The sequence below is a fragment of the Pseudophryne corroboree genome, chromosome 7 (genome assembly GCF_028390025.1).
Source record: "Pseudophryne corroboree isolate aPseCor3 chromosome 7, aPseCor3.hap2, whole genome shotgun sequence".
NCBI classification, from domain to species: Eukaryota; Metazoa; Chordata; class Amphibia; order Anura; family Myobatrachidae; genus Pseudophryne; species Pseudophryne corroboree.
In genome coordinates, this window is record NC_086450.1 from 12,008,945 (window position 1) to 12,022,706 (window position 13,762).

A 13,762-nucleotide genomic window follows, 5' to 3' on the forward strand; every position below is an offset into this window, starting at 1 on the left:
GGCAGCACAGAGGGCCGCTGTCAGCCAATCGCGGCGCCAGCCCGCCCTCACGTCCCGCCCGCCGGCCGAGCCGCACCCTCTGAGTGGCCTGTCGCCCTGCCATTCCTCCCCGCCAGGCCGGGCCACGCCCCCTCCCTCCCTGTTCTCCTTATACGGGCACAGGCTCTGCTGAGTGGCAGCTGCTTCCAAGAATCCCCCGCGCATGCGCAGTCCGCCAGCTGAGGGAAGAGAAGGAGGGGGGAGAGAGGGGAGGGGAGGAGCTTACTCATCTTCTGCCAGATCTGGGGGAGGAGGAGGAGGAGAGGAGGGAGAGAAAGTCTCAAGAAGCAAAGGGGGGACACATAGACTAGAGAGAGAGAGAGAGGAGAAAATGCAAGCACTTCTTCTGCCTCCTCCTGAATCAGAGAGCCCAGCTTGCCCCCCTCAGCAGGCAGCAGCAGCAGTGCTGCACAGGCACATACATACTGCATGCCACTGAGTTTGCATCTTCCTTGGCACCAGCTCTGGAGGAGCCACCACAGCCTGGCAGAGGATTCCTTGCATCCCACTCACACATTTGGATGTTGACTTTTTTTTTTTTTTTTTTTTTGCATTGTCTGTGCATCTGCATTATCCATTTTTTTTTTTGTGTGTTGCAAATGATTTTTGGGTTTGATTGATCAGCACTTATTCCCTGTGCACCCCTACTGCCTGCAATCAGCGCTTGAAAACACCTTTTAAGAAAGGGAGACTTTGGATCTATCTGTGTTGCAGCAGCAGGACAGGGATTAGATCTTGCTGTACATTCTGTTTTCTTCTTCTCTTCCTCTTCTTGCATTGCAACCATGGATGTTTTGGCGAGTTACAGCATATTCCAGGAGCTGCAGATTGTGCATGATACGGGCTACTTCTCAGCCATGCCATCCCTGGAGGAGAATTGGCAGCAGGTGAATGATTTAAATTAATCCTGTAAACCTTTAACTGCACACACACACTCACATTCACTTTCACATTCATTTTTGGACATTCCCTGGCACCTGACACAGTCCTAGTAACCGGCTGCTTGCAGTTGTCACTGGTCACCAGGCATTTGGGGGAAAGCATCAGGTTTCTTCCTTTTTTTTTATTTATTTATTATTATTATTATTATTATTATTATTCGCCTCCATGTGGTTGTAATTGCATGGAGTAAGTTGAAAGGATGACCGTGCCTTAGCCCCATGCAAGAGCCAAATGCACTAGATACAATGTAACATTTTTGTTTATTATAATGTGTCTTATTGACAAACACAATCCCTGCTGCAATTGATTGCTGTTCCCTTCTAAGATATCATGCTTAATCAGCAAATCCTGGGGGCTCCTCACTGGCTGCTATTTTCTTAATTCAGCAGAAATCCCCCTGGTGCTTCATCACATCCTATAGGCTCAGTTGCTCAGGGGTTTATTGCACACTTATAGCTAGAACTGAATAATAAAGCCAGCATGTAGTGCATCAGCATATGTGACCTGTTTTTATTACTATTTCCACTTGTTCTGTATTTCTCCTGTTTGTTGTCTTTATTACTCATGTAACCATTTGTTCTGTGACTGTGTTGCACTGACATCCTGCATAGGAGATAAGGGGAAGTCAGTGTATTAAACAAAAGAGTTGCCCTCAGATGTGTGACTTGCATGCAGGGAACACTGTACTCCTCTGCAAGTGTCAATACATTTGCAGTCTATTCCAGTATAAACTGGGGGTTACTGGTGGAGACTGTCATTTGCATGCCAGCCAAGTGATGCTGCTAGAGCAGCCTTATAGATCATGATATTGCAAATGTAATTCTGGCTGTATAAGTTATGCAGAAAGCAATGGACAAGGCTGCACCGTGATGTCTCATTAGGAGATGGTTGTCTTTCGTTAATACAAGTGCACTTTAGTAAACTTTTGGATTTTTTTCTATTTTATTTTTATGGCTATTGAAGCTTTAAATGGTGGCTAGATCTGCTTGACTGTTGCTTTTACGTTTGATGTGGGTGCTCTCTGTAGCACAAATCCAGGGACGACGACGAATAAAATGAACAAATGGGAACCCAAGTCATTGTTTCTTCTCGGAGATGCTTAATCCACTGGTTTACCCCTATGTGTGCATGATAAGGATTGCACATGCCATGCATACTGAGAAAGCCAATTTAAATCATTTTTAAATGTCGTCCCCCCCATCCCCTCTTGAAGAAAAAAAATGGGGGGGGGGGGGATGTCACAATTTACTGGGCCAGTACTTTGCATCAGTTGCATATAAATAACAGTCTAGACTGCTCAATGCAAGATAATCTGTTGACATAGCCGGCGTGCCCAAGGCAGGCTGTATGCGATACTTTGGCCACAGCTGTTGCCTACCCCAGTAGGAAGCCATAACAGCATTTGCACATTAGAACAATAGATCAAAGTACAGTGGTATCCCCATTTAAGTTTTAAGCGTCATTATAAAAGGGTATGGCATGCACTCGTGCGAGCTCGTCCGCCGTAGCCTCCTCTTTCTTGCTGGGAGAGATGAATGGGCGAAAGATGCCATTTTTTTTTTCTCCTTGAACACATCCTAGTTGGCAGAACCTTCAAAAATAATCAAGGGCAATCTGCTTTTTTTTTTTTTTTGGTGATCATGCAAATCCTGTTCCCTTTTAACACTGGGTTGGACGGTGGCTTCCATCCACTTTCCACCATTAACCGATGTCGCATGTCGCTATTACAATGGGCTTGGGGGGGTCGGCAATGATCTCTGGGAGATGAAAATGAAATGTGAAAATGTTCGTTTTTTTACGGGTCGTCCGGGGCTTTGTGCTCCGGTCAGTGCTCTGGTAGACTACGGAATGGATGAAACTGTACTTGGATGGCTGGGGTATACACTGTGCTGTACATATAAGTTTGTCTGGCTTAAATGGAGCGCTACGTTGATGCCTGGCTCTGTATCCTGACAAAATAGATGACATTCCTGGGATTCCGGAATGAAACTGAGATTTGTGTGTTTATATGATCCCTTCCTGATCCTCAGTACTCTCCTGTCTTATAAGGGAGTTTCATCTTTTAGAATGAAATGAGTGGCTTCCAGCTATATCGCACCCCCCTATATCCATCATGAAGGCCCAACGCATCAACGATGGCCATGCAGCTTGGGGTTTATCTTCTAACATAGTATATTCTATGCCACACTCCCAAGTTATGACTCCTTCCTTTTCCATTGCCAGTAAAAAAGCACCATGCATTATTTTATTTATGACTAAGAAATTACCTATTAAGAAATACTCTGTTCTGCATCTGAGTACCGATATGAATAATTAAATAAGGCCCAAAGAGCATTGCCCTAATGTTTAATAATTCAACACAAAATCACTTGCAGAAACCATTAGTTTTTGAAGTCTGTGTATAGCATGTGGCCGCTCATTGTCTGATCATTGACCTCCTTTTCGTTTTATTACCTTTTGCGGAATAAGTAAGAAATATAAGGGTTAACATGTTTGTGCGTTGCGCGGATAAAACCAGCGCGGGGGTCCTGTCTGTAAAATGACCGTTCGCCAAGGCAACATCGTGTATGTCCGCCTTGCAGGGCACCTGCCACCTATAAGTTGGGACTGAATAAAACATTTATTTTCATATGAAATTGTTGCCGGAGTTATTGAAACGTGCCTGAGTCAGACATTTTACTTGTCCCTTTGATTGGTCGTGTGACCTCTCTGCAATATTAAGTATGTATGCAATAATTATAACGTAGCACGCCTTGTGTCATGAAAATGTTCTACTCTCTGGTAACGACCACCTGAGAAGTGGAACGTAACTGTAGTATGAAATCTTATAGGTAAAGATTCCTTATTGAACAAAGAAAAGAAAAGAAAAATGTTTTGGCTGATTGCAAGATTGTATTGAGGTTCTGTCATGCGGAGATCAGTACAGCCGCGTACACTGGGAGGATGGTAGCATGTGTCTCTGGCATAGATCCTCTGTAAAATATGCAGCCTCTTCTGTTTATGGCCTTATATGTAAATTAATTAGCATGTCAATTGTTTTTGAAATAGTGCCTGGAGATTTTTTTCTTTTTTCTTTTTGTATCCCGATATGCTTTGGAAGCCTGTTCCCGGGAAGCACTCGGCCATGTGTCTTATTATTGATTATGGGAACAGACCGTTACAGTATAGCAGCTTTTGTCTTTTCCAATTGAGCTCTTCTTCTTTTCCTCCCCCCGCTGTCTCCTGTGTAGAAGGACTGTTTGTTATTGGTCATCGTGTCTCACGTGAACGCTTATGACCAATTCTTTTTTTTTTTCTTCTTCTTTTTTTAATGAAAACTGGTGAATAGGAAAATTATGTTGTTTTTAGAAATTAGCAAAAAAAAATTCTGCTGCAGCTTGGAAACCAAGATGCAAAGTTTAGTTTATATGATATGTGTCTCTTGCATATTTAGTGAAATTGGGAGTAGCATGTACAGACAAGGCGGGCAATTCGGAGCTGCCCGCGAGTCCATTTTACAGACGGATCTGGTGATTTTAAGCACTACGCATGCTCCTTAGCAGACATCCTCCATCTGCGAGCCATTTAGCACCGGTCTCATTTCAATAGCGGTTCTGCTTGCGGCAGAATGGGCAGCCGTGGGGCTGTCACACGTTGGCTAAGTTGATGGTGGGCCTGTAGTTGACGCTGCAGGTGCCAGTGCATGCTGGTAATGACCACCGCTATTTGCAAAGGCGGATGGATAGGGGCTGTCTGACTGCATAGACGTACAGCTCAGTATACGGGCGCATTATGTTCCATGCACGCAGTGCAATCGCGCCTGCAACTCTGATTCAGCCTCATAGTTTACCTTGGAGTGTATGATGACATAAGCAGGGCCCTCCTTCTTGTCTGATCCCTACTCATCCATCAGTGCGTCCCTGTTTCTTGTCTCCCAGATGTTCTGTATATTGTTATATACCGTTACATCTTCTGCGCAGGATTCTGCTTCCAGTCTGTCCATTACTTTGCCGGATGCTCCTTTATAACGTCTTTACTCTACACTCTGTGGTTTTTGTGGCACTTTATAGACTGTAACAATAATAAGATGACTGCTACAAATAATCCGTGTGCAATAGGCGAGTTTTCCTCCCATTAATAGTGGTCTGTGAGTTGCGATGGTGGTTATTTGGGAACTGCATGCATTATAAGGAACGGCTTGCCCTTTATTCTAAATGAGTTGCATGCTTGGTTATCTGCCACCTGGCCTGCATGACATTTGTACAGAGTGAGAACACTATATCTATCACAGAATAATACATATTGTCTTCAGTGTAAGAGTCCTGTTTTCCTGTGGGGGGATACGAAACGTTCCTGATTTGATTATTATATCTCCATATGTGTATAATATTAGGGCCACTACTTTGCATATTTCCCTTATTACGCCTTGCTTCTCCCAGTGATTATAATGTCCGAGTGGTTATAACGTATGACCTAAACCCAGCAATCATTTATTTATTTCTATATGTCTGTGTTTCATATCACGTTGCCATTTCCTTCTCCTCCGATAACTGCGTATCAGTAACTTAGACTGGCTCTGTATGCGTTATGAAATGATTGCCACATTTTGTTTTGTTGCAGTGTGATATTACTAATGACGCTGGTTTCTCAAACTGTACTCTGTGCGTATTACTACATGGATTTCTGCAAGGGAAAGAACAAACCAATTGTGTCATACACAAGAAACTTACACAAATACTCAGGTTCCGCATATTTATAGTCATTCAACAAATCCCTCCACAGGCGTTACTTACATTCATATGGAAGCTGTGTTCTAAATCAGCCGCATCTCCCGTCTCTGCAAACTGAAATATAAAAGTCATCACTTCCACTTGTTTTTGCATTTCAGATCAATAGAAAACTGCTATTTACTATTGATATATATGAAAGGCCGTGTGTTACAGGGCTGCATAACATACATGCAGTGGTGCCGAGAGAGCGAGAGAGGGGGGGGGGGTACAAATTACCCAGGCCCAGGTCTGATGGAGGGGCCCAGTGAGGGTCCAGTAGGGGCCCAGGCCCCTCCCCGTTACCTGGAAGCAGCAGCTGCAGCTCTTCTTCTCATCCTAGCACACGCTGCTGTGCAGTATTTTTTTCTAAGGGTACATGACCACACCTCCTGTGATTAGGCCACACCCCTTGAAAAGTACCTGGTCCCAGCCCGGCTCTTGACTGCCCTGCATACATGAAGTAGCTGAACATAACTTAGTAGCCAGCAAGTGTTTGAGGCGCTTGAGAAGATATGTCTGTATGGGCATTAATATAAGTGATTTCCAGGTTTTAGTGCACATTGGCGACCCCGCTCCTGGGATTTGCAGACTCTGCTTTGTCTGGGGGCAGATTTAGGGGACTAGCCACTTCTAGGCACAGTATTATTTTATCCTGGGCTCCTGGACTGCACATGTGCCTGCTCCTGATGCATCATGGGGAATGTAGTCTTTGTTCAGTGTCCAAATAACCACTTCTAAATTGGGGCTCTGAGAAGCTCTGATGCAGGCAGGGGGGACTGCTGTGCTGTCCCCAGCTAGTGGTGCCCCTAGGCATGAGCCTCGTGTGCCTAGTGGAGAATCCTGCCTACCTGCGTCAGGTGTTATTAGTACAATATGATAAATGTCCAGATCCTGGAGTCTATGATATTTACTATGACCGATGTTTGGCAGCGTTGTGGCACAGCGGGTCTCCGTAATCTAATTCTTGCTCATCGTAGACTGATTTTTAAACCAAAGTATTTTATTTTATTCAGGTTTTTTTTTTTTAATTCTATTTTGTATGAAACGTTATTACAGATATCTGCAGCGTTTTTGGGTGAAGTGGACGTTCCTACCTCTCGCTATCCGCCGCCGGTACTCCTGAGATGGGGGCACCGGTGGGTTTAATCTGCTCGTGTCCGCACACGAGTTGCATTTTAGGAATTTTCATATTTCAGCTCACGCCTAGGAATCGTTTTCGTGCTTACAACTGGTAATCACTTGCGCATACAGCTTATGCCGGTGCGCTGTTGCTGAAAACCTGGGTTAAGTCTCGTTCACATCTGCGCTTTCACAACGTATTCTTTAATCTTCTTCTTCTGGATAGAAGATGCTGATGTGATAAAATGTTATAAACGTGATCGTCTGACCGAGCCCATACAGTGTGCTGTGAAATATCTGTTCATTACTGTATATCTCCTGTCTGAGCCGCCTTTAAGTAGCCCCTATAGAATGGTGTCCGCCATCTGAATGTTCCTGCAGATTAGTTGTTTTTTTCTTCTTCTCTGGAAATGACTCAAATCTTCTTCTTCTTCTTCTTCTTCTTCTTCTTCTTCTTCTTCTTCTTCTTTTTTTATTTTTGTCATGGTATGGTCTGCACTTGGGATCTGTGTTCAGGATGTTAAGTCAATATGAGAATGTCGACATGGCCAGAATGTTGACACTAATTTTTTTTTTTTTTATATACCGATGGAGCCCTCCTCATCTATCCCTTTAATAGGATTAACTGAGCCAGGGCAGTCGGACTTAATCCCCTCCTGTAATGACTTAATCCCCTGATGTATTGTATTGCAGCTGAGAACAATAGATGAAAGGCTTATGCTAATAAGCCTTGGTGCAGCAGAGAAGGCTAGATGAGCATGGCTCCATCTGTAGGTAACGCTCTTGGTCGACATTTTGACAGTATCATCATTTCATGTGTTGACATGCTGTTCAAGTGTTGACATTTTCCAGGTGTCATCATTGATGTCTATATTTTAACTATGTTGACATTCTTGTGTCGACATACTGATTGCATCCCACTGGATCCTCTTGTCGCGATCCCCGATTTATAAATCCTTAACCCATTTTCTGCTATATTTTTTTTACTGTGATGCAACTGATCGTCTGTTTCTACTCTTATGGGCCCTACACACTGATAGATCCGCCGCCGAGCTGCCTGAAGGCAGATACGGCCGACGGGCGACCCGGCGGCGGGGGGGCAGTGACGGGGGGGAGTGAAGTTTCTTCACTCCACCCGGCTCCATAGCAGTGCAGGCAAAAATGGACGAGATCGTCCATATTGGCCTGCATGCACAAGCAACGGGGCACCAGCGATGAACGAACGCAGGGCCGCGCATCGTTCATCGCTGGTGCCTCCACACTGAAAGATATGAACGGTATCTCATTCATTAATGAACGAGATCGTTCATATCTTTCAGTAACATCGCCCAGTGTGTAGGGCCCATTAGAATCCTATTTTGATCACTATTTTGCATATATGGGAATTACATTTCTTCTTCCTGTCCTAAGATGGACTAGTAAAACTAAACTTTTGTAAAATTAAAATGTATTCTCTATTATGGGGTATATTCAATACCTGTCGGATCCTTTCCAACGGAAACAATCCGACAGGTCAGTATTCAATGCCGGGCCAAACCAGACAGGTTTAACCCATTCCCAACAACGGCAATCCGACTTTCTTTAAAGTCGGATTGACATTGTTGGAAACGGGGCTAAAACCTGTCGGGTTTGGCCGCGCTTCTGACAGCCAACGTAGATTCCGCCAATCCACGTGGTTTCCGTGAAGTCGGGAATTCCAGACTTGTCTGAAAAAATCAGCCGGCATTGAATAGGTCGGAACCCCTTTCCGACCTAAACCTGTCAGAAGCTGCCGTCTTTCCGAGAAGACGGCAGCTTCCGTCAAAAATTGGATACATCCCTATATGGGTGATGTATAATTATGAAAAGGAAGCATTTAGCTCTGGGTAGAGTTTGATGAGCTAAACAAAATTTTACTGCCCACCCGTGTGGCGACTGTTAGCGGTCATCAGAGCCGTGGCTGGCCCCGCCTCCTGCATGTGTGACGTCGCGAAGAAGGGTCTGGGACCAGAAAACTGGGAGCCGGGTGCATCCTATGGACAGTGGGCAGCTCTTGGGGTTGTCCAGGCACCCTGCAACCAAATGCAGGTACGATTGTGGCAGTAGTGGTACCATCCAATCAGCCTTGTGCCCCCTGTGTACCATTCGCACAGCCCTGGCAGATGCTTTCCACACTACAGTATATTTTAACCTCTTGCCCGTTACATTCTTGGTGGTCTTCCCAATAAATGTTTCCAGGTAACGCTACATTAAGCTCATTACTATTTTAACAATTGTAAAGTGCAGTGGCGTATGTTAGCGCTATTTAAAGCGCAACGGAATTTGCAGCGCTATATAAGAAACTGTTAATAAATAAATAATAAATGTGAAAATCTGTCATTTAATGAAAGGACTTTGCAGCCTGCGAATGATCGTTTCCCGTTCTCCGTTCCCGCAGAGCTGCGCTGCCCGTGAGCGCACTCGGACACCGCGCAGGGAGTGTTTTCTGCACGTCTTGTGAAGATGCATTTTCCTATTTCTGTTAATTAAAGCGGAAATTTGCAAGAGTCTAATGGTTCCCCTCCCGGCCCTCGCCGTATTTACGCTTCGCTCTAATTGTTTGTGATGAAGTAAATCATTGGCTCGGTCAGCCCTGGAACGTTTGGGCATCCATTGCGGAGTGTTTTGAATAAACAATCGGTAAAGAATAAAAGCTTGTTTATCCAGCTGTGCAATCTATCAGCTACACGTATGTAAAATAGAATGTCTTTATTTTACTATGTTCAGCCCCCTACTTCTGCTGGTCACTAACGCCTGCCTGGCTCATCTGAGGGGGGGCGGTGGGAATACATCAACCCTTCACAACCAATAGGCTCTTAGCTATCATTTTATAGACTGTTCTTCGTAAATGCTAGAGGCTGATTGGAAGGTTTGATACCATTTCTCAGTAGCATGGCTCTGACCATAGGCCGTGGTATGGGGTATGGGTCATTGGGTTGACTTTACTTAGGTCAACAGTTATTAGGTCGTCCACTATGGGTCGACCTGCATTAGGTCGACAGGGTTTCTAGGTCGACATGGTCCCTAGGTTGACTCAATTCGGCAACTTATGAATAGCGCCGGGAATTAGCTCCCGGCGCGAGGCTGATTCTGTCGGGAATCAGTTTCGCGCCGGGGAGTTAAGTCTGAGAATGCCCGTTCTCCCGACAATTCAACCTGTTTAGTCGGCGAGAACGGGACATTGCCGACTTAACTGGAGCTGAATTGAATAGCGTCGGGAGCTAATTCCCGGCGCTATTCATAGGTTGCTGAATTGAATTGACCCCATGGTCTAGGTCGACATGACAAAAGGTTGTCAAAAGGTTGACATGAGATTAAAAAAAATTGATGTCTTTTTTTTTTTTTCTTCGTAGAGTGACTGGGGAACCCCAATTAGTGCACAGTGGGGATCATTCCGACCCGTTCGCACGCAGCGGTTTATCGCTGCGGTGCGAACGGGTCCGGAATGCGCATGCACTGCGCGTGCATGACGTTGCGTTTCGTCGCGTCCTACGAAGAAAGCGGTCGCAGAGCCGACCGCAAAGAAGACTGACGGAAAGAAGGCGTACCTGGGCAGATCCGGACCGTCGGAGACCGTTTTCAGGGAGTGGTGAGTAAAACGCAGGCGTGTCTAGGAGAACGGAGGGTGGATGTCGGACGTCAAAGCCCGCCCCATCATCGCTGAGATCGTCGCACAGGGTAAATATGTCCAGGGCTAGTCTTCTTCTTTTGCTTTCAATTTTGTAGCTTGGCAGGACTGCACAAGCGTTCGCATCCTGCTAAGCTAAAATACACTCCCCCATAGGCGTGGACTATTGATCGCAGCAGCAGCAAAAAGTTGCTGGCTGCGATCAACTCGGAACGACCATGCTTCAGGTAAGGTGACTCGCTGCGCTCGGCACAGGTTACCGTTCCCAATCGTAGTCCACGTGGATCGTAAAGTATGAAAATGTTCAAAAAATGAAAAAAATTGTGAAAAACTCATGTCGACCTAGAAACCCTGTCCACCTAAGTCTTGTCGACCTAATGATCGTTTCCCGTGGTATGCAATCTATGATAACTCTTGGAAATCTTGTGGTGAGTTTTCTCGTGTCTACCTTCAAGGGTGTCCTTCTCGTCTATGAGTTATAGAAGTCTTTGGGGCGATTTACCTCCATTGGATTTTAATGGTGTTTGCTTCACCACTAATTGAATATATTTACAAGCTCAGTATTTTTTTGCCTTTTGAATCTAGGGAACATTTTCTGATACGTCGATCAAGGAGGTGATTAAGCTGTAGGCAATTTCCACTAAATGCTGTTGTAATGGCGGTACCCTGTGACCACCAGTGTTGCCTATCACCTCCTAGAGGTGCGCAGGAATACTAATGTTTTATATTTGCCTAATTATTTTTTTATTTTATTTTCTTACATTTTTTTTTTTTTTTTTTTTTACTTTTTCATTATTTTCCATCCACGTGGACTAGGAAAGGGAATAGTATCCTGTGCTGAGTATTGCGAGCAAAGCTGAACACTAATTGGGGGGCACATGTGGTTTAACATAGAGATTGACACAAAAAAAAAAGAAAAAACTTGTGTTGACCTTTTTTTTTGTAATTTCTTTGTCTATTTACCCCGTCGACCTTTTGTATCTGTCTACTTTTTACATGCCGACCCTCTTGACCTATTGCGCGTCTATCTTATGGAGTCGGTCTTTTGACCTAATTCAGCTCGACCCAATGATCCACACCGGTTACTGCAATGTGCGCAGGCAAACATGGTGACTGCACATTAAGGAGGATTGATATAGGCCTAAATATATTCCACAGAGGGGTGAGATCCTCGGCGACATAGTCTGTGCACTAATATAACTCCTCTGTCTCCAGCCGTTTGTACTGTCAGGAGGCAGATAACCTACGGCTGCATTTACCAAAGTGCGCCGCGGGGCGAGATGTGTTATTGCCCCATAATCGCTCCGACTAAAGTAAATTAAGTTACAATAAATGAAATTTTGGCAAATTACTGCTATAATGTTTCTATCCATCTTGTGGAATTGTGAAAAAGGGGGAATTTATGGTAATTGCTCGCAAATTGTCCGTTAGTAAACGCAGCCAACACATTCATTTTTTGTCCTTTATGTTGGGAAGATCAGTGAAATATATATATATATTTTTTTATTTTTTAGGGGGGGGGGGGGGATTATTTTGGATAAATAAGTAATAATAATTATTTTTCTGGAGAATTAACGGCATTGCAACATTTAAACCTGAACTAGCTCCAGATAATTGTGTTTTATCAGCAGAAGCCAGCACTGCGCCTCCTGACTCTGCGACTTATTACGTCTCTCTTTTATGATCTAGTAAAGCTGCAGAAACAATTAGTAAATGCATTTTTTATGGTTGGGTCTCGTGAAAGTAAAATGGATCACAAAGAATGTGTCCTTTCATTGATTTAATTACCATACAGTTTTATTGTAAAGCTAAACCTTTAAATTTGCTAAATAGGCTGAATTCCCCTTTCTTATATATGAATTGTTTTGTCCAGGGTTTTTTATAGACCTGTAATAATAAAGGTGAATCATTTCCAATCAATAGTATATTCTAATTAATCCTACTTGTAACGCTCTCTGCTCCTTGTCACCAAATGTGCCTACTCTCAGCTATAGGGAGTCAGTCCGAGTTGATCGCTCGCTAGCTGTTTTTAGATGCCGTGTGAACGCATAGTCGCCGCCCACTGGGGGGTGTATTTTAGCCTTGCAAGTGTGTGAACGCCTGTGCAGCCGAGCTCTGCAAAAATATTTTGTGTAGTTTCTGAGTTGCCCAGGACTTACTCAGCCGCTGCGATCACTTCAGCCTGCCCGGGGCCGGAATTGACGTCAGACACCCGCCCTGCAAACGCTTGGACACGCCTGTGTTTTTCCAACCACTCCCAGAAAACGGTCATTTGACACCCACAAACACCTTCTTCCTGTCAATCTCCTTGCGATCGGCTGTGCGAATGAATTCTTCATACAATCCATCGCCCAGCAACGATCCGCTTTGTAGCCGTACAACGCGCCTGCGCATTGTGGTGCATACGCATGTGCAGTTCTGACCTGATCGCAGCGCAGCGGAAAAAAAACTAGCGTGCGATCAAGTCGGAATGACCTCCATACTCTTTGTGGGGAATATAAGGTCTTAGTATATTTAATGTAGGGTAGGGTCTATTCTAGAAATATGTGTTCGCTATAATACAGAGGGCTAGATTAGCAGGGATGTGCAGATATACTCATTGCATTGCACATTTAGTTTAACCTCCGTTGCGTCATCGCCATGAAAACAGTGTTGTTGGTTCTCGGGTTCCTATAGTTTGTTAGCCCTGATCTAGAGGAATTAAAGTGGTGGCTGGTTACCTGAAAGTATCTAATTACAGATGGATCTAGAATGAAAATATATATATATATATATATATATATATATATGATACACACCGATGCATCCCGACACATCGGTTTGATTTTGTTCACCTTGTAATAAAGAACCAACGTTGATTTCCTGGCAAAACCAGTTCATTAAGAAAATTTTGTTTTTATTTAGTTTCTCTTACGTCCTAGAGGATGCTGGGGACTCCGTAAGGACCATGGGGAATAGACGGGCTCCGCAGGAGACATGGGCACTAAAAAGAACTTTAGATATGGGTGTGCACTGGCTCCTCCCTCTATGCCCCTCCTCCAGACCTCAGTTAGAGAACTGTGCCCAGAGGAGACGGACAGTACGAGGAAAGGATTTTTGTTAATCCAAGGGCAAGATTCATACCAGCCCACACCATCCACACCGTATAACCTGGAATATACGCAACCAGTTAACAGTATGAACAAAACATCATCAGCCAGAGACTGATCAAAACTGTAACATAACCCTTATGTAGGTTTAAAATCTTATTTTTTTTTCTCTCCAATAC

At 44.3% G+C, this 13,762-nt stretch overlaps 1 protein-coding gene across 1 annotated transcript in view; it reads left to right on the forward strand.

Annotated features, from left to right (window-relative positions):
- Positions 1-275: 275 nt before the first annotated feature.
- Positions 276-13,762, forward strand: part of KLF7 (KLF transcription factor 7) — a 125,404-nt gene continuing 111,917 nt past the window's right edge. Inside the window, exon 1 of the mRNA XM_063932684.1 lies at positions 276-926. Coding sequence (XP_063788754.1) covers positions 825-926 — 102 coding nt within the window. The 5' untranslated portion in view covers positions 276-824. The remainder of the gene's footprint in view (positions 927-13,762) is intronic.